At 39.9% G+C, this 24,096-nt stretch overlaps 1 protein-coding gene across 16 annotated transcripts in view; it reads right to left on the bottom strand.

Annotated features, from left to right (window-relative positions):
- CCDC148 (coiled-coil domain containing 148) overlaps positions 1–24,096 on the bottom strand; it is a 281,608-nt gene that overhangs the window by 115,822 nt on the left and 141,690 nt on the right. For all 16 annotated transcript variants that reach the window (XR_012024035.1, XR_012024041.1, XR_012024036.1 and 13 more), the window contains one exon: positions 10,773–10,913. Coding sequence is in view for 4 of the 16 variants with exons in the window: in XM_072811479.1 (XP_072667580.1) it covers positions 10,773–10,913 (141 nt within the window). In the remaining 12 variants the exon portion in view is untranslated. The remainder of the gene's footprint in view (positions 1–10,772; positions 10,914–24,096) is intronic.

The following is a 24,096-nucleotide window of genomic DNA, read 5'->3' as shown; positions in this document are numbered from 1 at the left end:
ATTTCTCAGCCATTACAAACGACAAATACCCACCATTTTCCATTTTCTTTCAATTTTTTGAATGTTATCATTCAATTGTCTCCTGGCCTAAAATATTTGTGCTGAAAAATCTACTGATGCTCTTATAGGGGTCTCCTTATATGTAACTTTTTTTTTTTTATACTGCTCTTAAAATTCATCTTAATGTAGCCCTATTTGGTTCAATCTATTTGGGGTCTTTTGGTATTCATGGATCTGAATGTTCATTTCTCTCCTAAGATTTGAGAAGTTTTTAACCATTATTGCTTTAAATATATTTTCTGTCCTTTTCTTTTTCTATTTTCATTCTGAAATTCCTATGTGAATTATTATATTATTATTAATTATAATTATTATAAGTGTAATTATTCTTACTCTTTTTTCTTTTTCTCCTCTAAGTTTTCTAATGTCTTATCCTCTCAGTTGCTGAATCTTTCTTCTGCATGGTTGAGTCTACTTCTGAAACTCTGTTGAATTTTTCAGTTCAGTTAAGTTCAACTTAAAGATCCCTTTTTGTTTGGTTTGGTTTGGGTTTGTTTTTTTTGTTGTTGTTGATGGTTGCCATATCCTTGTTGAACTTCTCATTTTGTTTATGTACTGTTTTCCTAATTTTGTTTAGTTGTCTACATTTTCTTGCACTTCACTAAACTTCCTTAAAAGGATTATTCTGAATTTCTTTTTTTTTTAAGATTTTATTTATTTATCCATGAGACACACCCAGAGAGAGAGAGGCAGAGACACAGGCCAAGGGAGAAGCAGGCTCCAAGCAGGGAGCCTGACATGGGACTCGATCCCAGGTCCCCAAGATCACACCCAGGGCCAAATGTGGTGCTAAACCGCTGAGCCACCAGGGCTGCCCATATTCTGAATTTCTTTGAGAGTTCATAGATCTCACTATCTTTAGGGTAAGTTATAAGAATTTTATTAGTTCCTTTTGGTGGTATCATATTTATCTGATTCCTTATGTTGGCTTCTGTGCATTTTAGTCATGGAACTCCTCTTACAGACTTTACAGGTATGCTTTGGCAGGAACAGTTCTTCACCAGTAGGCTCAGTTTGGGTTTCTGGGTGTGTCTGCTGGTAATGTCTTTGGGTAGGTGGGGCTTACTGTTATGGCCTATTTTGGGGTGAGGGAAATATTCAAGCTCTGAGGACAGGGATGGGGATATGCCATTGACTGAGAACATTTAAATAGGACTGCTAGCTTGGTTCTCTATACAAGTGAAGCTATAGGATGGGCTCCACAGTTGTTTGAATTCTCTGGTCAGGCTTACTAGATGGTTGGGACTGGATATGATATTCAGTAATAGATGGAGCTATGAATTAGACTCCCTGCACTGTCAGAACAGCAGGACATGGCCCAAGGTCTGTTCTACTCACTGTCTGGGAAACCAAATCAGGCCTGACTGTGCACTGAATTCCCTGGTCAGGTGAGGCCACCAGTTTGCTCTGCAGATGAGGGAAGCCATAGGCTGTGCTCTCTGTTCAAGTGCCACTATGTGAAGGGCTGTTGAATCATCTATGCAACTTCTCAGGTGCTCTGGTTAAGTTCCCTAGCTGGACAGGTTAAAGGTTATATTCACCAATAAGCAGGGTGATGAATTAAATCCCCTGCCCTGGCAGAATGGAAGAGCAGCTCTAAAACTGCTTTTGTGTGTTGTCTTAATGAAGCCAACCTCCACCCCAAGTTCCCTGACTACTGCCTTTGCTCTGTAAACTATCAGCTCTGCTGCCCTTCTCTCAACTTGAGTACCACTGGACCACACAGCTTTCAGGGTATTTTTACCTCTGGTCAGATGAGGCTGGATGACACTCTCCACAGTAGGTAGGCCTGTGTCTCAGCTCCCTTGCCTGAATATGAAGGAAGGGATGCTCCTGGCTACACTCAAATTCCCAAACAGGATCTCTACTGGAGAAGGTCCGGGACCTATCCTCAGACTTGTCAATGAATTATTCCCCCTACCTATGCATAGCATAGGAAGCTTCCATGCCCTGTGGCTTTGCTCTGGGGGCTATCAGTTTTGTCCACTCACCTTTTAATTTAAGTGTCACTGGACCACACAGCTCCAAGAAACTGTTACAACCCCTTCTGGTTAAAGGGGACTGGATGGCACTTTCCACAGTGGGTGAGGCTATGACTCAGCACCTTGACTGGACATGGGCAAACTAGGCTCCAGGGTGGGCAAAACTCCTATCTGAGGATCCAAATTAGGCAGATCTGCACCCACAACTTGGTGCCGCAGATGAGCAAAACTACTCTTGTGATTACTATTTGGACATTGTGGGTACAAACTCAGTTTGCCAAGATCTGTGTGCTGGTTGTTGCAAGCCCCACCTTCAGCCTTCTCCATTACAGATCCCTAATAGCTGGGCCTCTGCAGATTGCCCTGCAATCCCTGTTGTATGAGAGAAGAGGAGGGGCTCCCACAAAGTGATTCAAAATGCTAGGGGAAGCTGGTCATCGCCCCTGGCCTTTTTCCACTGGAGGAACTGGAGGCTCAAGGGAGACCTCTTTGTGTGATGCTGGGTGGAGGATTAATGCAGTGTCAATGTGTAGCCCCTTTTCTTACTCTTCTCATGCAGTATGTGATGTCTGGTACAGGGGCCAGCTTCAGCCTCACCCCCATGTTCTAGAATTCTCCCAGTGCTGTCTTGCTCTTGAAGAGATGTTAGTTCTTTATCTGAGTGGGAATGAAATCAAGAATGACTTATGTCACCATCCTGGTGACATCACCTAGAGATGTTAATTTTTAAATACAGTTGAAACTAGAAAAGTGAGCTGCTTGGACTACCATCCTACCTTCATGTCACCTGTTGATTGATAATTGTGCATTTGAATGTACATTCAGTCTCATATTGAAATGTTAGAATCAGTTAATTAATAAGCTTAAGTTAATGTCCATTTCTAAACTTTAATAACAAAATCAGGAACATTATGAATATTTTAAAATTATATGATCTTTGATTTCTTTTGGATAATTAAACCTCCCATATTACATTAATTTCTTTACTTAATATTATTCAGAGGGCCAATATTAAAAATTCAGAAAATAATAAACTGAACCCAATTTATTTGGAGTCATTTTTACAAAAAATATACATTCACTATCTTCTTCTTCTAACTATTATAATATCCTGATAGTTACTTTACTCATTAGGTTTTATAGCTCCCTCATTTGTGGTATTTCATCAGACTCTCAAACAAAAAGACCAATAATTAAAAGACAATCACCCCTTTTCACAAGAGTGCAACTTTACACTTCTGGGAGTTAGTAATTGAGAGAACTGGGAGGTAGTTCAACAGACTGGGCCTTAGCCAGATGGTGCTACTTTGGCTTTAGTGGCAGGTGGTTCCTTTAAAGAGAGGATGTTTGCAAGTGAGAAATTTAAGTGGGTGTATATTAAAGCAGAGATCAAACTGGAGTTCAGAGAGTTTCAAAGACATATTTTTAAGGTCCAAGGCATCAATCAGAATTTTTATATTCTATATTCTCCATTTTATGAAAATGTAAAAAAGTGCTCTAAGCTCATTTTAGATCACCTGAGTGTCATGGCATTACTATGCTGCTGAGTGCTGCCATAATGTTTTTTGTAAGTTCACAGTTCAGTTGGTCCCTAGTGATACATTAAATACATTTACAATATTTATATCTTAAGTCATTTTAGCCTCAGTGGGATCCAGTTATCTCTCTTTTACACACACACACACACACACACACACACACACGTGTGCATGTGTGCTGTTCCTTTAACCAAGGGATGTTGTCCAGGTAGTGTTCTTATCTTAAAGGCTCTTTAAGCCTTTATCCCACTACCTAAATCCTCAAATCTATATCACCTTCCCTCTGCAATAGCAGAGAATTCACTGGAAATGAAAGGCAAGCAGTCACAGGCATTTGAAAGAAATTGCATAGGACAGTTCTATGTCCTGCAGTTCAGGGCACAAATGCATACAGTAGCAATTAAAAGCCTAAACAAAAACAAAAAAAATTAATAGAGAGTTGGTGAACCTTATTGGAGTCAGGCAGGGCAAAATGTTCATACACTAAGGCCTGAACTTTGATCAATTATAGCAAAACTAATAACTTATTGGCATAAGAGGATTCACACTAGGAAGCAATCAGGCTAGCATGGGCCATCATGAGGATAGATACCAAAGTATGGTTTGCTGATACAGGACCAGGAAATAAGAGAAGAGGAGATCCCGACATGAATGAAGGCAAAGGCGCTATCCTAAACTCCTTAAGCTATCAGTACCACTGAGAGAACTGGGAAAGTCACACTGTAATTATGTGTGTGCATATGTACATACACAAGTATATCCATTTGTAAATACTGTGTATATATGCATAAATACTTAATTTACTTATGTAGTCATAATTTAATTGTAAACTCCATGTAGTCCATTTTGTATTTTTAATTTTTCTCTATTTAATTTTTCTTTTTGGTCTACTCATAAAATTTAAAGCTAAAAGAAACCCTTTTGTATTATTAGTAAGAGCTTCTACTAACCTAACCAAGAATTACATATTATCTTCGTGGTGGAGCAGGTAAACACAGCCCTTTAAAAAGATACCAGAGTGGTACCTGGGCGACTCAGTTGGTTAAGTGTCCAACTTTTGATCTCAGCTCAGGTCTTGATCTAAGGGTCATGAGTTTAGGCTTGACATTGGACTCCATGCTGAGTGTGGAGCCTACATAGATAGATAGATAGATAGATAGATAGATAGATACCAGAAAAGGGGCAATTTCTGTTTGAGTAGGGTGACCTCTTAGAATTGCATGAAGGATTGTGTATAATGTGTCTCACATTGAAGACACTTGGTACACACTTATTGAATAAATGAATAAACCCATGGATAAACGATTATCCTATTTGGACCTTTAGTGACCCCCTTGGGTTTATACACAGTTTTACTGTCAATATATCCTACTGAGAGCTGATACAACTATTCTATGTATAATAAGGTGGTGAGAAGTGAGGAGTAATTTTACCTGAGCCTAGATGGGTGGGTTTGGTCTAGTGGTGGAAGTATTAGAAATGCCAAGTCTCTGAGTAGTTTTATCAGCCTGTTTCCTGCCATGAGAATTTTGGGAGGTCCATGAGCTTCCTTTCATTTCGTATTCACTCTGTCCTTTTCAGTCCAAGCTGGCAGTATTTCTGATAAAATTTTCTCAAGAACCAAGTGAACCTTTGCAGATTTTATGGGGATTTCACTCCATTAGACAAAAGCCACACAACCACAGGTCTTTTTGAGATAATCCTTTCTCTCTCTCTCTCTTGGTTTTCTATTGAAGTGGCTGAGAGAAATCACTCTTAAACTTCCAGAGTCTCTCTAATTTGAAATCTATGAGAAGCACTCTTAATCTCTTGGAAGGGTCTTTTATATGACTGAATACTCTGACCCTGTGCTCTTTGCAAGGCTATAACAAAGGGCTGTATATTCACACTTTCAGCCTTTTCTGTATGGCATGATGATGGCAATAATCTCTTAACTCTGGAGCTGTTTGCCACTTAGATAGGCTGAGAATTTCCCAGAGCATCAAATCTCTTCTTTTTACTATAAGTAGCAATAAACCCTAGTGGCATCTTCAACACTTTGGAAATCTTATAGCTCATCACATATGAAGTTCATTACTCAGGAATGTTCTCCACCTAACTGCAGCACAGAATTAATTCCTTAGGCTCCTTGTCACCACCTAGCAGTGACCCTCCTTTCCCCAGTTTTCAAGAGTATGTTCATCTCTTCCTTCTGAGACTCAGCAGCCACATCTTTAACATCCATATTTTTACTAAATCAGTTCAAGGCATTCTAGTCTTTTTCCTATTATGTTCCTAAAATTCTTCCTGCTTCTTCTCACTTCCCAATTCCAAAGCTACTTCCACATTTTCAGGTATTTGTTATGGCAACAATTCACTTCTAGATACCAAAAACTGTACTAGTTTTTTAATTGCTCTGTAACAAATTACCACAAATTTAGCAGTTTAAAACAACACTCAACTCAGAAGTCCGACATGGTGTACCTGGCTCTCTGCCCATGACATCACCAGAATGAAATCAAGGTGCTGACAAAACTGAGTTCTAATATGGAAGCTTTAGAGGAAATTATGCTTCCAAGCTTATTCTTGTTTTTGGCAGAATTCAGTTCCTTACAGTTGCAGAACCATAGGTTACAGGTTCCCATTTCCCTTCTGGCTATCGTCCAGGGCCACTCTCAGCCAGTAGAGTCTACACACATTCCTTGCCATGTGACTTCCTCATCTTCAAGCCAAACTATTGAGTCATGGCTTTTTCATGCTTTAAATCTCTGATGACCCCTCTTGTGGGTCATCAGCCAAAGAAAACTCTGTACTTTTAAAAGGCCCATGTGATTAGGTCAAGCTCTTACAGGTAATCTCCCTTTCTCGGGGTTATCTGTGCCATATAACATAACCTAACCCACAGAAGTTATAGTCCTGGTGATTATATAGGATATGTATCCCAGGAGGGCAGGAAATTTTGGGGCTCATCTTAGAAGCCTGCCTATCACAGGTGTTATTCATTAGCCCCCTTTAAGTCCCAACAATCCTGAAGAAGTAGAGTTTATAGTCTGGGAATTCATTTTTTTATCATTCTCTATGTCTACCTCCCCACCCCCACCATTCTTAGCTCTTTAGATCAGTACATTATTAGATTAAGAAACACTGGGTAAAAAAAAAAAGAAGAAGAAGAAAGAAAAAGAAACCTGGGTAAGGGATTTCATGATAAATTGTTCTCATAGGAACCCACAGATTCCCACACTGAGAGAATAGCTTTGATCTGAATTGAAAAGATACTCTGTATTCCCTCCTAAACACAGAGCTTCTTGAATCTTCTGGAAAGCAGTACTGTTCTAGCCTTCTAGCCTGCATTCTGTTTATGATAGCCTACCTTCTTTTATTTTAGACTTTCTGCTCTCCTCTGATTATCTGTGGAAGAATATAATTCTGAGTATTTGCTATATCACCTGAGGACAAGGGGGACCACCTAAATGCCAAGGTTCTACTGAAGTCTGGGTCTATTGATATTTACTGATATGATGTCACTTGAGGTTAAGAGATCACAAAATGATAGATTTCTCCCCAGAAACATCTCTGAGGTAAGACTGAAGGTCACATGGCTGATGGGCCATGGCTGGTGAAGTTATTCTGACTTTCCTGATAATGCTTCCCATCTCTTAGCTGTACAACATGGAGGCTTCAGTGCTGGATTAAGAATTAGTAAAACTGGGAGAAAATTTGTAACATGCTAGAGCAAGGAAGGAATATGTCTCCTTTTAATGTAAGCCTTGCTTGAAGTCTCTATTTTGGGAGTGAGGCTGTAACTATCTTTGCTTTGACCCCATAGAACTCCAGGCATCAAGCAGCAAAAAACCTCCTAAAACTCTGTGATGCAGAATAGTTTTTATATTGTTCAAGCCATCCAAAATCTACATCTAGTGAAAGGCTGGTACTGGGACCAATATTACATATCAGGCATTTTAAGGTTCACCTAGCACAGTAGTTTTGTTTCTTACAATAGCTTCTAGGGTTGGTTTATGGGAAGACATTATCTTTTGCTTTTATCATGACAATAATTTCAAAAGTGGAGAGATGCTTCTGAAATATTGCCATTATCACCAAACAGCCTATGAATCAAAACTTACCTTGAGTCTTGAGATAAAACTATGAAAACTGTGAATGCTATATTCAACTCAAGTTTTAAAGCACAGAAGAAAAAATGATCTAATAATTTAAAGGTCAATTTGAAAAGAGTTGGGCATCTACCAGGGTAAACCTTGGCACTAGATACAAATTAAAATGTTATTCCAGCAAAAAGACAGTGTCATTCCCTAAAAGATAAACTGCTGAGAAGAAGAATTAGGAAAAAGATTATTTGTTATTCAGAAATCCTTAGGTGGGGTTTTATACATGGAATAGTTTCTCTATCTCTACACCTGCTAACTTATAAGAAGAGAAGTCCAGGCAGGTGAAACAGTAGATGAGGAAAAACAGAGCACCAGCTGACAAAGCAATCAGTCTCAAGTCAGGGGGAGCTTCTGACTTGAGAAACTATAAGTGTGTTTCTGTCAAACTGCTGTTAAACACCAAAGAACTAAAATTGTTTCTAGCATAGAAAATAGAACAAAGAGAGTCTGGATTAGTAGTACATATAAAGGTAGCCAGAACTTTGGTCAGTTTGTCTGAGTTGACATAGAAATTTTGGATAAACTATAACACAACAGCACACAAACACACAGAGTCCCCAGTCCTGAAGATAAAGATGGAACTCAAAGTCAGAGCAGTAAGGAGCCAAAACCAAAGGACCCTGAGCAGAACTGGGCCAGATACAGACCTGAGGAGCTGGTGGCTGGGTCTTTAATATTAGCTGTGAGATTTGTGTACATGAGAGCTGAAATCGTGCCACCTAAAAAGAGTAAAAAGTCCTGTAAGACTTGTCCGTATACAAAATGGGAACAAGACACACCAGGACCACTCCCCGGAAAAGTGACATGAGAGCTAACTTTCTGCTTGGGACCAGAGGGAAAAAGGGATCATGAGCAGATCCCAGGCTGGTGCTGTGCGTGAGTGCTAGATGAGCACCCTCTGAAAGGTCCCAGAATAGGTTCCCAATCTCACAGGTAACCCACGTGGTCCTGGGCCAGTAAAATGTATAGGGCCCTAAGCAGAAGTGAACAAAACTCTCCATAAGGATGCTCTTACTGGGACGCCTGGGTGGCTCAGTGGTTGAGCGTCTGCCTTAGGCTCAGGGCATGATCCTGGAATGCCAGGATCGAGTCTCACATGGGCTCCCAGCATGGAGCCTGCTTCTCCCTCTGCCTGTGTCTCTGCCTCTATCTCTGTGTCTCCCATGAATAAATAAATAAAGTCTTAAAAAAAAAAAAGATGCTCTCACTATCGGGTAACGGTTCATAAAGGAAAACACAATTCAAAAAAGGAAAAAAGTTTAATAACTTTGATTATTTGATCATTTTAAATTTCTGTGAAACTCCAGACACTATAAACCAAATTTAAAGGCAGAGGACCATTGAAAGAAAATATATGGAACCCATATAACTGACAACGAGAAATAGTATCCAGAATTTATAAAGAACTTCTACAGATTAATAAAGAAGAGACAAACAAAAAGTATTAATTGGCAATGCACCGAGGAAGAAAATGCCCAATGAACACGAGGGGATTTTTAATCTCACAAGTGATCAGATGAATCCAATTTAAAATACTAAAATACTAAATGCCTGGGTGGCTCAGCGGCTTAGTGCCTGCCTTCAACTCAGGGTGTGATCCTGGAGTTCCGGGATCGAGTCCCACATTGGGCTCCCTGCACAGAGCCTGCTTCTCCCTTTGCCTGTGTCTCTGTCTCTCATGAAGAAATAAACAAAATCTTTTAAAAAATAAAATAAAACACTAGGATACTGTTCACATTCATCAGATTGGCAAAAGTCAGAAAGAAGATAATATTTTTTTTAAGAAGATAATATTTTTATAATATTCTTATAAACTAAAAAAAAAAACTCTTATAAAATTGAAAGCATACAAATCATATCACATAGTAATTCTCTTCCTCAGTGTACCATAGAGAAAGCCAGGCACACATGCCCAGTCCACATGAACAAGGCAGCTGCTACAGCACGAACAAGAACAAAACTTTAGAAATGTAGTGTCAATCACTAAGAGAAGTGACGAATGGCAGCCTACTTCTCTAATGAACCAGTCTATAGCAGGGAAGGCTATAGCAGAGAAGGGCTGAACTATGTCTCCTGCTTATTCACATAGCTCTATCTCAAAAATATAAGGTTGAATGAAGAAGTACATGCCTCAGAGTGATATGAGAGTAATCACGAAAAAAATTCAAAAGTCACAAACCATACCTTAAAAGATGTCAAAAGCAATAGATGGCCAGAAAAGATAGGAATAAAATTTATAATTGAGTCTGACTTTGAGGAGGTAAGAAGTGGTACTGAGTAAATCCTCAAGAGAGGACTTCAACTTTATCTGTAAAATAAATCTGATAAAGAATTAAAAACATTAACAATTTCAGTGCTAGGTGATGAGTACTAATGTGTTCATTTTATCCATTTTTGTGGTGTAACAAACACAAGTAACTAAATAAATATCCCAGATATATTTTTAAAATCCTGCCTCAAATTCACTTTTTTTCCCACAGTTTCAGCAATCATTAAAGCTGTTTATAAGTGTTGTGACTAATATTTTGAAAAGTGGGAAGCAAACATTTGCTCAAAAGTAGAGTGATGCATTTGTATCAGCAAATGAAAAACAAACACTCTAACAAGTCAAGAAGTAAATTCTTGAAGAGGCCTTTTGGTATTCCATGAATTGCTCTGACTCTGGTACAATGTATTTTATCAGCAAAGACATCTCTTGACAGTCAGTTGCTCCACTGCAGTCAACCAAAATGCTATCCCAGTATCCTCTTATCTTTCCAAGTCCCTACTTAGTACAAGACTTGACAAGTCATAAATCCCATCCTTTCTTTACCTACCACATTTCTTCTAGTTAAAAGTACCTGTGCTCCTGCAGGTCAGTAAAGTGGATTCTCCTCCGTGTCCACAAATCTTTGAAGCTTAAATGAACTGAAGCAAGACGCCACTAGAACCTTATGAATCTTTCTAAGAACTGCCTCTGATGATTCCATGCCAAACACCAAGATCAGTCAAAGCTGAATCAGACAACTAAGCATTCGTTCACACATTCACAGCAACAGATTTCATACTTTCTTTTTCTTCTCTGCTCTTTGTAACAATTCTTTCTCCTTCCATAGCTTCTCTTTCTCCTCCTCCTTTTCTCTTCTTCTGGCAGAAATTTCCATTTCCAGTCTTGCTATCTCTTCCTGGTGAGCTCTCCATTGAAGAACCTGAAATAAATGGAAATTCATTCCAATAACTATACCCACTCAAGTGATTTTGCAGACATAATAAGACTACATTCTATATCAAGCAAAGGTTTTCCAAATACACATTAAAATTCTGTGTGCATATGACTGATATGTGCATGATATATATGCAAGATGTGTGTATTAGTGATAAGATGAGAAAGCAACTTTAAAATCATCTCATTCAGGGATTTTTCATTTAGATTCATGGCCTGAGACCCTAAAGAGTCTGTGAATTGACTTCAAAAAAATCTATGAATTCTCATAAACAGTATGTAAAAATTTTTGTTTTTGCATAGGTGTTTTTCTGTAACAACAGTTCTAGTTTCTGGTCAACAGTTTTCAAAAATTCTCAAATGATACTAAGCTCCTAAATAATTTAAGAACCACTGTTATATTTCATCCTTCCTATATTATAAGTGAGGGAAATGAGCCTGAATAAAGGTGAAGAAAAATTTTAAGACATTTAAAAGAACTTTCTGGGTACTGACAGGTATTATTGGTAGAAGCAAAACTGGTTCTGTACTTCTAAACGACACCGGGCAATATGTAAATAAATATATATCACAATATAAAATGTGCATAGCCTTTGACTCACAACCACATTTTGGGGAAGTTATTCAAAGATGATCAATTAGATAAGTGCACAAAAATATATCCACAGGAATGTTCACTATAGTGCTTAAATAGAAAAATTAGAAAGAGCCTAAGTGTCTGGCAACAGGAGGTAGCTTAAATTAATTATGGTACCCTCATGTAATGACTTCCATTGAAAAAGAATAGTCTATAACTATATTCACTGACATTAAAAATGTCTACAACATATTATTAGATGAAAAAAAGCACATGCTTTTACATGTAGTATGCATACATTAGTAGTATGATCTCCTTAATATAAAATATCATCTCTGTATGTATACATAGGAAAAGACTTGGAAGGAAGTTTACCAAAATAATAATACTGATTATCTCCTTATCTCTGAATACCATCATTTCATGAAAGTTTTCATTTTTCAAAGTTTGTTTTCTAAAAATATACTTTCCCCTATTTATCAAAATAATCAAGAGGGGTGCCTGGGTGGCTCAAGCCCAACTCTTGATTACAGCTCAAGTCATGATCTCAGGGTTGTGAGATGGAACCTTGAGAGGGGCTCCATGCTCAGTGAGGAGTCTGCTTTTCTCCCCCTTCCTCTCCCCATCCCTTTGCTCACATGTACTCTCTTTCCCTAAAATAAATAAATCTTCAAAAAAAAAAAAAAATAATCAAGGGGGCAGCCCAGGTAGCTCAGCGGTTTAGCGCCACCTTCAGCTCAGGGTGTGATCCTGGAGACCTGGGATCAAGTCCTGCATCGGGCTCCCTGTATTGAGCCTGCTTCTCCCTCTGCCTGTGTCTCTGCCTCTCTCTTTGTTTCTGGAATAAATAAATAAAATCTTTAAAAAAAATAACCAAGGAAATTCAGACTCTTGGTTTTCAGACACACCTAGGTTTCTCCATCTGCTGCATATCCTGGCCATTATATTTACATTCTTCTTTGGAAGCCCATTCCTAGAATAAGATCATATGCTTTCTATCCTGATCTCCCACTCCCAAACCATTCCTTCCTATAAACCATCTTCCATCTGTAACGTACTGTATTAAAATCAAGTGTTCTATCAAGTGCTGCTAGTGATGCTGCTACATCATGTTGGCCTGTTGACCATCTTTTCCCAATTAAAGCTCTTTACTTCCTGCCCCACAACATTGTTCTCTCTGCTTCTCCACCGATGGATAGCACTCTCTTCTTTTCCTGTTCTCTGTGTCCACTCTCCATCCTCAACTCTACTGCTATCCTTTTTTTTTTTTTTTCCGAGAGAGAGAGCATGAGTGGGGTGTGAGAGAGCAGAGGGAGAGAAAGGGAAACAATCTTTTTTTAAAATTTTTTAAAAAAAATTTTTATTTATTTATGATAGTCACACAGAGAGAGAGAGGCAGAGACATAGGCAGAGGGAGAAGCAGGCTCTATGCACCGGGAGCCCGATGTGGGATTCGATCCCGGGTCTCCAGGATCACACCCTAGGCCAAAGGCAGGCACTAAACCGCTGCGCCACCCAGGGTTCCTGAAAGGGAAACAATCTTAAGCAGACTCCATGCTGGGCATGGAGCCCAACGTGGGGCTCAATCTCCTGACCCTGAGACCCTAAGCTGAATCCATGAGTCTGATGGTCGACCGACTGAGTCACCCAGCTGCCCCTATTGCTACACTTTTTCTTTGACCTCAGCCACTCTATACTTATTATGTGTGTCTCCTATGAGTTAACCTATCCTTCTCTGTGTTTGACTAAAATGTACAGTATCAGCTTTGTCTTTTTGCCTACAATCCTATCCTAAAAAATGCTTAAAGCCTTTACTATTTGCATGTGCACCCAAAATACAGTATTTTTAAAAATTAAATTCAACATCTTTAGCTCCACCACAGCTTCACAAGCCCTGTGCACCTGCTTCTTCTTTCAAATATCCTGGGTTGTCCTATGGAACCACAAGCAGTTTGTATTTTTTTATTACTGTATATACCTATCAAAATAACTAATTCTTTACATTTTATATCTGACTTGGGCTACCTTATATTTCTTAAGATTAGATGAGTTTTACTTATGACAAATCAATTTCTAAAGTATTGAATTTCCCTAGGCCACTTCACAGTAGGTTCCTAGATCACCCAAAGTCTATCTGCTAAATATATTGAGAAAAATACCAGAGTTCATGATGTGATGCCAATTTATCCCAATAGAACCTAAGTAATTTAGTTTTCTTACAATCAGTGTCCCATTTTAACTTAACTAAGTGTAATCTCGCATTATGTGAATATGTGGCTATTTTTGTTCTTAGCCTCATGGTATGGTCCAAACTATTGTCCTACCTGGAACACCCTCAGTTTCCCCCTATTTCATAGAATGCTCCTTGGGTCAGTACATGTCCCACATCTCCCATGAAACATTCTTCAACCCATGATCATTTTTCTTATTTCACTTACTAAACCATAGCTGCTCTCTAATCATTTTGAGCATAATGTTTAATTTTTATTTACAAGAGGGTCCATGATACACATGTATTTTGTCTTCCTCATACCATCTAGCAGAGTACTAACACATCATAGATGCTCAATAATTACCTTCTATTTAATTTACCAAAACAGACCTTTTTAAACAAAACCTAATAAATGAAGAAGAAATCAAGGCATTAGAATATACCATTTTGTAACATCTAATTAAACAAGGATCATAAATTCTTGTTTATGATCATCAATAGCTACTAAACACTTCACGTTAATAGCAGATGGGAAACTTTGTACTGGAAAAATCAGGCTGGTAACAACTGAACACACTGAACAAACAGATATTTTGGCTTCCTGATGGAAATATACAACCTTCCTTGAAGTATTCCTACCAAAAACTAAAAATGAATATCATCAAATCTCTAGACCTATCTATCAGGTTACAGGAAATTCAGCTAATGGAGAAATATATTAAACAATAGTATAGGGATACAATCAGCAAAACTAAAATTTGAAAAACTTTTTAAAAAAATATTTTATTTATTTTTTCATGAGAGAGAGAGTGAGAGAGAGAGAGGCAGATACACAGGCAGAGGGAGAAGCAGGTTCCATGCAGGGAGCCTGATGGTGGGACTCCATCCCAGGACTCCAGGATCATGCCTTGGGCTGAAGGCAGGTGCTAAACCACTGAGCCACCAGGGGATCCCCTAAAATTTGAAAAACTTTAAAGGAATTTAACAATTACAAGAAAAAAGGAAGGAGAACTATGGATTAAGAGATTTAAGAAACATATCAATTAGATGCAATATGTAGATTATATTTGGCTTTTATTTGAGTAAAATTAATGAAAAAATAAATTACAAAAAAATGTTTTAATATTGATTAATTAGTTGATACTATTAAGAAAATATTGTTGAAATTTTTAGGTATGATTTTAATATAGTTATGCTTTTTTATTTTTATTATTTACTTTTTAAAAGATCTATCCATTTATTTATCTTAGAGAAAGAGGAGAGGGGCAAACACGCTGAGTGTGGAGTCCAACCAGGGGCCCAGCCCCACAACCCCAAGATCATGATCTGAACTGAAATTAAGAGTTGGAAGCTCAACTGACTGAGCCACCCAAGCACCCCTAGTTATGCTTCTTTAAAGAGTCTTTTTGATTTTAGAGATATATATCAAAATATTAATAGATCAAATTGTATGATGTCTGGGGATTTGCTCACTCTTACCCAATGGTCATAGGTAATTGTACAGATGAGACAAATTTGACTAATGAATTGATAACTGTTGACATTGAGTGATAATAGACTTGTTTATGTTTAAATTTTTCCACACTAAAAACCTTGTAAAAATAAATAAACCATAAAATATAATGTATGTCCAAAGAGTTTTATGTAATAAAATATTGTAGTCTCAAGGTTCTCACACAGTAGAAAGGGAGATTTGAGACACACTCAACTAACGAAAAGAAAAGTAGCATACATTTAGCCTTTCTGAGTACTAAGACTATTTTTATAAATTTCAATAGAAAGAAGCTTGGATTTTAGAACTACTCTTCTTAAGACTAACTTACGGGAATTATCATTGAATAACCATTACATATGTGATATAATATTTAATGAAGCCTGCACATAAGCAAATATCTATAACTGGAAAAGATTCCTATTTCTAAAGACAAGTATAGCAAAATAATAATAATAATAATAATAATAATAATACCACCAATAAAACTAAGGCAACCCATTTTACCCATCAATTTAGCCAATTTACCCTTCCTTGTCATTTGCGAATCTAAATGATGTTTCTTACGTTCTCCAGAAAAAATATTATGGTAGTTTTTTAACTGGTTAAGTTCATATTAAATCTACATAAGTAAAAACTGTGCCATAAGAGGCTATGGTAGATTTTTAAAATATTTATTTATGATAGACAGAGAGAAAGAGAGAGGCAGAGACACAGACAGAGGGAGAAGCAGGCTCCATGCAGGGAGCCCGACGCGGGACTCCATCCCGGGACCCCAGGATCGTGCCCTGGGCCAAAGGCAGGCGCTAAACCGCTGTTCCACGCAGGGATTCCCATGTGGTAGATTTTTAAATGGGACAAACACTCTGAAGAATTGTAAAATAAAAGGAAGTTCAGTAACCAAAAGCCAATGGGTTAAGATGTCAAGCAACAGATGTATGTATGAAATTCTGGGGAAAAGACTCTTGAGCAAGTCAGCATCAACCTTTAGAAACTCAATTACTGGGGCAGCCCGGGTAGCTCAGTGGTTTAGTGTCTGCCTTCAGCTCAAAAAAAAAAAAAATTTATTTACTTATTTGTGAGAGACACAGAGAGAGAGGCAGAGACACAGGCAGAGGGAGAAGCAGGCTCCATGCAGGGAGCCCGACGTGGGACTCTATCCTGGGTCTCCAGGATCAGGCCCTGGGCTGAAGGCGGCGCTAAACCGCTGAGCCACCTGGGCTGCCCAATAAAATCGTTTTTTTGTTGTTGTTGTTTTTTGTTTTTTGTTTGTTTTTAAAAGAAAAGAAACTAAATTGCTCCACTTAATGGAATCACAAGAATGGTCAGGGACCCTTAGAGTTTGCTTGAAATCAATAACTCACAATATCATCTGTAATTATAACCATACTCAAAAATAAAAAGTAAAGAGTAAAAGAAGAGAAGGTTGTTGGAGTAGCATTATATCCTAAGCAGCTAGAGTTGTGAGATCTTAACAAGAAACCGGCTCTGCAGCAATCGGTTTCCAGGCAGTAAGGTAAACCGGGCTTTTCAGAATGCACAATGGACACGGTGAAGAATCTGGTGGGAAAAGGGTGTCATTGAAAAAAAAATCCTTATCCCATGGATCCCCAGAGGCAGTCATGGGATTTTGATGGCTCCCATGTGGAGAGAATGATACCCAATTATTGTATTTTTGAGATGCCCAAGAATAAGAAAGCTGGCAGGTTGCCAAAGGAATCAATATTATCACAATAGGCTAAAGTATAGAAGACTTTGGAGCAAACAGTGAGTAAAAGGAAGAATAGTCCAGAAGAACATTTTAGTGGTTTTATTTTAAAGGGTTTGTTAATTATATAGCTTTAAATAGAGCATGTGAGCATAACTGTTCAGCAACTGTGCAGCAATAATAACCACGCAAGAACATTACCACAGTGGCAGTCAGGAGCATGTTGTAAGGAGAGCATTATTTAGATTATTAACTACAGGACATTTTTCCAGGTCTTTAGTTAATACTTTAATGTTCCTGCCAAAGGTACAGTCTGAATGAAACCTTAACCTAACAAAGAACAAATGGAGTTTAAAATGTTCATCTATTGCAAATAATAAAGCATTTAAGATGAAAATGGTTAGTAGCATTACATGTATTCTTTGCTTGAAATTAATAAACACATATATTCTCAGAGTAAATAAAGTACTAGAAAAACAAAAAACAAAGCCCATCAAAACTTCAAAGGTAATAATGGAAATTAACATCAAGGTAACAATATTAACACAATTTTACAACAAAGGTGAGTACATGAAAAATTCTATGATAAGTGGCAATGTGGTATAAAGGAAATGAATACTGAACTGTTGGTCAGAACACCTGCTTTTTTTTGTCTTATCTCTGCCAATAACCAATAATATTGTTACTTTGAACAAATGGCTAACCGTTTTCTTTCATGTGAAAGGGGAGGACTGGATCAGATGACTTCTATGATTTCTGCAAGTTATATTATCCTTATTCGATGTTATATTTTCCTTATATGGAGAGATCACAGTATATGATATGCTCTACAATTTTCTTCTACAAGCAAAAACGAATCGCAATGAGAAAATCAGTATTTTATAGGCCGGTTAAATAATAGACAATTGAATATTAATATAGAATTCTATCATTCATGTTTATGGAAACATTGTGTCATGTGTGTTGCCTTATACAGGAAAAGTTCTGTCTGGCCAATACCTATAACCAGCAACAATAATATTTTAAAAACTGCCATTTATGAGGACTTCTTGTGTGCCAGGCCCCTGCTACACAAAGGCAGTGAACACATGGTATGATGTAATCTTGGAAACAAGCAAGTTCTCTTTTTCACACTTCACGTGGCTGACTTCTACTTACACTTTTTCATGTCTAAGCTTAGAGATCATTTGCTCCAGGAAGCTTTCCCCAACTCACCATGTCTATGTTAGGTGCCTTTTCTAATTCCCTAGCACACTGTCCCTCTCTTTTATTACAACATTCATTAAACCATTTACCTGTACTTCCCACTTGGCTATGAACTCCTTAAGGGCAAGGACCAAATTGGTCTTATCCATAACCTTTCTACCGAGCCTATCATGGTATCTGGTACTTAATAAAGTTTCAAGAAATACTTGGGATATGCACAGAGAAGGCTCTGAGGTTTGCTTGGCAATTAGGTTGACATTTCCCCTTCCCTGCCACACTGGACTGGTCTTTAGAAAGAAAAGGCACCCCCCACCCCTACCATACACCACACATGCTACCATATTCTGACTCCTCCACAGGAGACTTCTGATTCTTGATTTCCCCAGTCCTAGTTGTTTCCATGCCCCCTAGGCTCCATCTCTGCTTGTCTCGACAGTGAAAAAACATCCAGAAAACGTTGTCAGGATTTTCAATAACTAATTCACATTGCTAGCAATATTAGAGGACACGTGCAAAGAAGTGGCAAGCTCTCTGTCTTCTCCTTCAATATTCCTATAAGTTTCTAGATTCAGTTGAGCTGAGTAAACTTCGAGTTTTCATTTTATTAAGTCTTAAACAGTCTGATAATTCCATCAAATTCTTTCCAGTTGTTCCACTATTTATCAATGTTACTTAAGCTTTTTAATCTCCTGTGTTTCATTCATGTTTAAACTTCATTCACATCATTACAGTACCTGTGGTATTGCCTATCTTACTTAAAGCTTTCTATTCTCTCCTTGGCATTTTTACTTAGCAGAAAAATTTGTTTTTTTCCTTTGGTTTCACAACTATCCCTTGGTTTCTTGGTTGAATCTGTAAGTGCATGTTTTATCACCTCACTTTGATAACCACTTTCCATTTTCTGTGGCTTTTTGTTAGTCTTTCTCAGAATCTCAAAGATTATTCACTATTATCTTGACTGTTTCATGTCCTTTACTTTTCTAATAAAGTCTTGCAAAGTTTCATTTAATTGGGTCCTATAGGGTCTTAACTTTAGTGTGAAATAAAACTTATGGAGAAAGAAGCAAACTAAATGTCAGTAAGCAGAAAACTACCAAAAGATATATTTTTTTCCATAAGAGGTGAAATCTACAAATCTATCACTCTGTTTTATATATGAAGCTGACAAAGCCAAATTGTATAATATTGTCAGAAAATTGTCAGGAAATCACTTGCCTGCTGGCTATGAGATCCAGGGGAATCCTTTCCTATTTGTAGGCCTCACATCCTCATTGAAAAAATGAGGAGGACTAGTTCAGTTTTTTAAATGAGGGCCACAACTCATTAGTAGATAATGAAATTGATTTTGTGGATGGGAACTAGTGTTTTCTTATGAAAGAAAACAGAACGGAAAATATCAGAGTGCATTTCATGTCATTATAGTAATGCCGTTGCAAGAAATTTTTGTTTCCATTTGTGTGTGTGTATGTGTGTGTGATCTAAAATACATTTCTCATTGTAGGCCATGGTCAAAGAAGCTCGAAAAATACAGCAGGAAGTTCTCTATAATCTCTTCCAATGCTAAAATTCTATGACTCTGTAATATAAAGAGCAAAGCTATTGTGTTGCCGTCATTAAGCCACAGTCCCTATTCCTTCTGTAACCAACCCAGAAGCGTGGTATAGATGAGAGAACCCAGGTTTTGAAATCATAAGCCAGAGCTTGAATACTTACCCCTGTAACTTATTAATGGCATTCTGTGGGGTACACTGCTTAACCACCTAGAACTACAGACTAACAAAAAAGGGAGTAAGAGTGATGCACGCCTTACAAGACTGCTGTGCAAACACCATCAGTTTATACAAGCCAGAAACTCATTCTGCTTGTCCCTGACACTCTATTTATAATCAATTGCTAAGTCCTGCTGACTGTACCTCTGTCTCTCAGACCCATTCACTTCTCTCCACCTTCACAGCCCCCATCCTAATCTACAAGGATGCATCTGGCACCCACTCTTAGTTCATTCCATGCCCACATCCCCATCTCACTGCCTACGCTTGCAATGGTTTCCGTTGTTTCCAACTATGGACCCTAAGACCTCCGGGATTTGGCCCTGCCTATATCTGCACCCCAACTCATTACCTCCTACCAATAATAGACTCATCCTCTGGGGTCCAGGTGCACCTGGCCATCCTACAAATCCCTGAACAGGCCACATTGCCTCCAGCTATGTGGATATTGTACATGCTATTTCCTTTGCTTGGAATGTTCTTCCCTTCCTCCTTGCCTCCCCCACACCTTTTCCAAATCAATCCTTACACAGTTCCAATGCTGTCAGTGAAGCCTTATCCACCCGCCCTACAGGAGGTTAAGCCCCCCAGCTGCATCCTCCCATAACAGTTTTACTTTGCCTTCAAGATATTTCTCATAGTTTAAAAGGAGGTATCCAGTGCTGGGATTACATGACCACCATCTGCTTCCCCACCAGACTGTGATCTCCACAAGAATAGGGACCCTATCCAATTGGCTCCTCATTATATCTTCAGTGCCTTACACACCACCTGACACCTACTAGATGCTCAATAAATAAGGTTGAATGGATGAATAATGGAATAAGAAAGCAGCTACACAAATGTTAACTATGTTCTTAGATTGCTGCAATTGCTTTCCAGTTGACTTTCCTGACTTCAGTGTCACTTTGATTTAACCCATTTTGTACACATTTGTCTATTGGATGACTTCTTACATATCTTTGCCTCCTGCTCTGCTCAAGATTTGAATAGTAGGGTCTTTGCATTGGCTATCATTTCAAGTGGTTTTATAACTATTTATTTGGACACCACCTTATTCATTTGAATAATTCCTTATTCAAAAGGAGGATTCAATCCTTAAAGGTAAATTTGGACTTGAACCTATATGGCCTAATTTCCTATTACTCCCCAGAGCAGACAGGCCAGACCTTTCTCCTTCTCCTCTGCCCCTTTCTCTCCCCACTACTCTTACACACTCATGCTTATCTCTGTCGCAGGCCTTTGCCTAGAAAGCCCTTACTCCTGTTCACCTATCCTTCAGGGTCATTCAGGGCCTCTTCATAACGATTTCACGCAATATTTGCTATCCCTCCCTCTGATCTGTACTCATGAATAGTTGTCTAAAATAGATACTATCCAGTCACTCTCTAACCTATCTTGATTTATTTTCATTTCACTTATCACTAGATAAAAATATATTATCCTAAGAGTTTTCAACCCAAGGAGAAAATTTTTTCCTTTCTTTTTATTGTTAGATACATTTAGATACATTGTAGATCATGAGATGGTGGATATTAATTAAACCTATTGTGGCTATCATTTCACAATACATGTAAATCAAATCATCAAGTTGTATGCCTTAAACTTATATGGTGATATACCAATTATTTCTTAATAAAATCGAAAAAAAATTATTATTAATTTATTTTCTTGTCTGTGTTTCTCACTAAACTTTAAGCTCCATGGTAACAGGGACTTGGCCTTATTTATCCCCTGCTCTATCCTCATTCCTGGAACAGTGACTTACTCAGGGTTAGGTGCTCTATGATTATTTCTTGGGTGGATGAATTAGTGTCCAAAACTCAGATTATAAATTTTATACTTGATTAGGCCGTAAAGCTCAGATCCAAATAAGTACCATCTAGCATGTCACTTCCGCGAGTCCATACTTAAGGTAGGAAAACTCAGGCTGACCAATTCCTTCTATGCGGCATAATTCCTTCCACGTATCCCCGGTCTCCCTCTGCTCTCTGCCCTTTTATTAACAAGATACGCTGAAGTCATTAAGATCTCACACCGCTTGTGGGACCTGAACTCGGCTTTGAACTTTCACAAGAAAGAAGGAGGATTAGGCTGTAAAACAACGGAAGACTTGAGAATACATTAAGACTAGTTTAGGGGAGGGAGGAGCCAAAGTGGCGGAGGAGCAGGAGACCTTCGTGTCCTCTGGTCCCGGGAATTCAGCTGGGGAGCTATCAAATAGGGCCCCCGGGTGGCCCAGCGGTTTAGCGCCGCCTGCGGCCCGGGGCGTGACCCGGGGTCCCGGGATCGAGTCCCCCGTCGGGCTCCCCGCATGGAGCCTGCTTCTCCCTCTACCTGTGTCTCTGCCTCTCGCTCTGTGTCTCTCATGAATAAATAAATAAAATCTTTAAAAAAAATGCTGAACACCCAGGAATTCAACCAGTGACCTAAGGAGAGAATAGCTGGGAGTCCACGGAGAGAAGTGACCCCTCTCCGCAAGGTGGGAGGCACCGGAGGGTGGATGCGAGGGGACACCTGGGGGAGGGAGCCCTGGGGGAGGGACACCTGGGGGAGGGAGCCCTGGGGGAGGGAGCCCTGGGGGAGGGACACCTGGGGAGGGACACCTGGGGGAGGGGCCCTGGGGAGGGACACCTGGGGGAGGGGGCCCTGGGGAGGGACACCTGGGGGAGGGAGCCCTGGGGGAGGGAGCCCTGGGGGAGGGACACCTGGGGGAGGGGGCCCTGGGGAGGGAGCCCTGGGGGAGGGACACCTGAGGGAGGGGCCCTGGGGGAGGGAGCCCTGGGGGAGGGCCGGCGCAGCTGACAGGTGCTGGGCGGGGCGGGAGTGGCCCAGGAGGAAGGTGAGGGCGCCGCCTGCGGTCAGCGCGCCCCGCGGGGCCCTGGCCCTGGGCCGGGGCTGCGGGGCGGGACCGGGGGTCCTGGGCGGGGTCTCCGCAGAACCCGCGGAACCCCCTCCTCCCCGGCGGGCGTGGCCTGGCGCGGGCCGCGGGGGTCTGCAGGGCTCGGGCTCCGTGGGGTGGGCGGGGGGACACGGCCGCCGGGGGGCGGGGGACCCCGAGGGCGACAGGGCTCCGGGCGCCGGGCGGGGGGCGGGAGCGACGGGCTGCGGTTCCCCGCGTGGGGCCGCGGCTCTCGCTCCAGAGCTCCGGGCGGGACCGGGAGCCGCCACGTCCGCCCGCAGGCTGGGAGCAGGGGAAGGGCCGCCGGGAACAGCGGCCGCCGAGGCATCCCAGCGCCCTGCGCCGCGCGGCCCCCGGCAGGTGGACGGCCCCCCGCAAGCCCGCGCCGAGCAGCAGGTGGGCTCCCCGCTTGCGACCGCGAAACCCCAGCGCCGGGGGGGACACCCAACTCCCGGGGCTCCCCACGATCCTATAGTCCCGCCATTCAGGAATTCAACAAATGTCTTATTTTATCAACTCTTTTTAAAAATCTTTTTAAAAAAGATTTTACTTATTTATTCATGAGAGACACACACACAGAGAGAGACAGAGACCCAGGCAGAGGGAGAAGCAGGTTCCATGGAGGGAGCCCGACCTGGGACTCGATCCCGGGTCTCCAGGATCACGCCCTGGGCTAAAGGCGGCGCTAAACCGCTGAGCCACCCGGGCTGCCCTAAAAATCCTTTTTAATTTTCATTTTTATAGTTAGTTACATTATATCCTTTTCATTGTATTTGATTTTATTTTTGAATGTATATATACGTCTCTCTTTACAATTTTGAAATGTAGTTTCTTCTAACATATTGACCAAAATATACTCAGGATATATTGTATTCTTCTGTTTACCTGTTTTTATTACTTTTTCCCTTGTTTTTAAATTTTCATCTTTATAGTTACATTCTATCACTTTAATGTATTTAATTTCATTTTTGTACATATACAAGTTTTTCTTTCTTTAAAATTTTGGGATCTGATTTTCTAACGAACAGACCAAAATACACCCAGAATGGTGTATGATGGATCTGACCTCCTCGCCTGTTTGATTATATTCTCTTTAAAAAAAAAAAAAAATTCGGTTTTGGGTCTCTTCTGATTTGTTTAGTGAATATTTCTCTGGGGTCATTGTTGTCATTTCAGTATTTTGTTCTCTTGTTCATCTATTATTCTCTGAATAGAATGACAAGACAGAAAAACTTACCTCAAAAAAGAGGACTAGAGGGGCACCTGGGTGGCTCAGTAGGTTAAGCATCTGCCTTCAGCTCAG

Source organism: Canis lupus, chromosome 34, assembly GCF_048164855.1.
Source record: "Canis lupus baileyi chromosome 34, mCanLup2.hap1, whole genome shotgun sequence".
In the NCBI taxonomy this organism is placed as follows: Eukaryota; Metazoa; Chordata; class Mammalia; order Carnivora; family Canidae; genus Canis; species Canis lupus.
The sequence above is the reverse complement of the archived record's forward strand: the minus strand, read 5'-3'. Positions and strand labels throughout refer to the sequence as shown.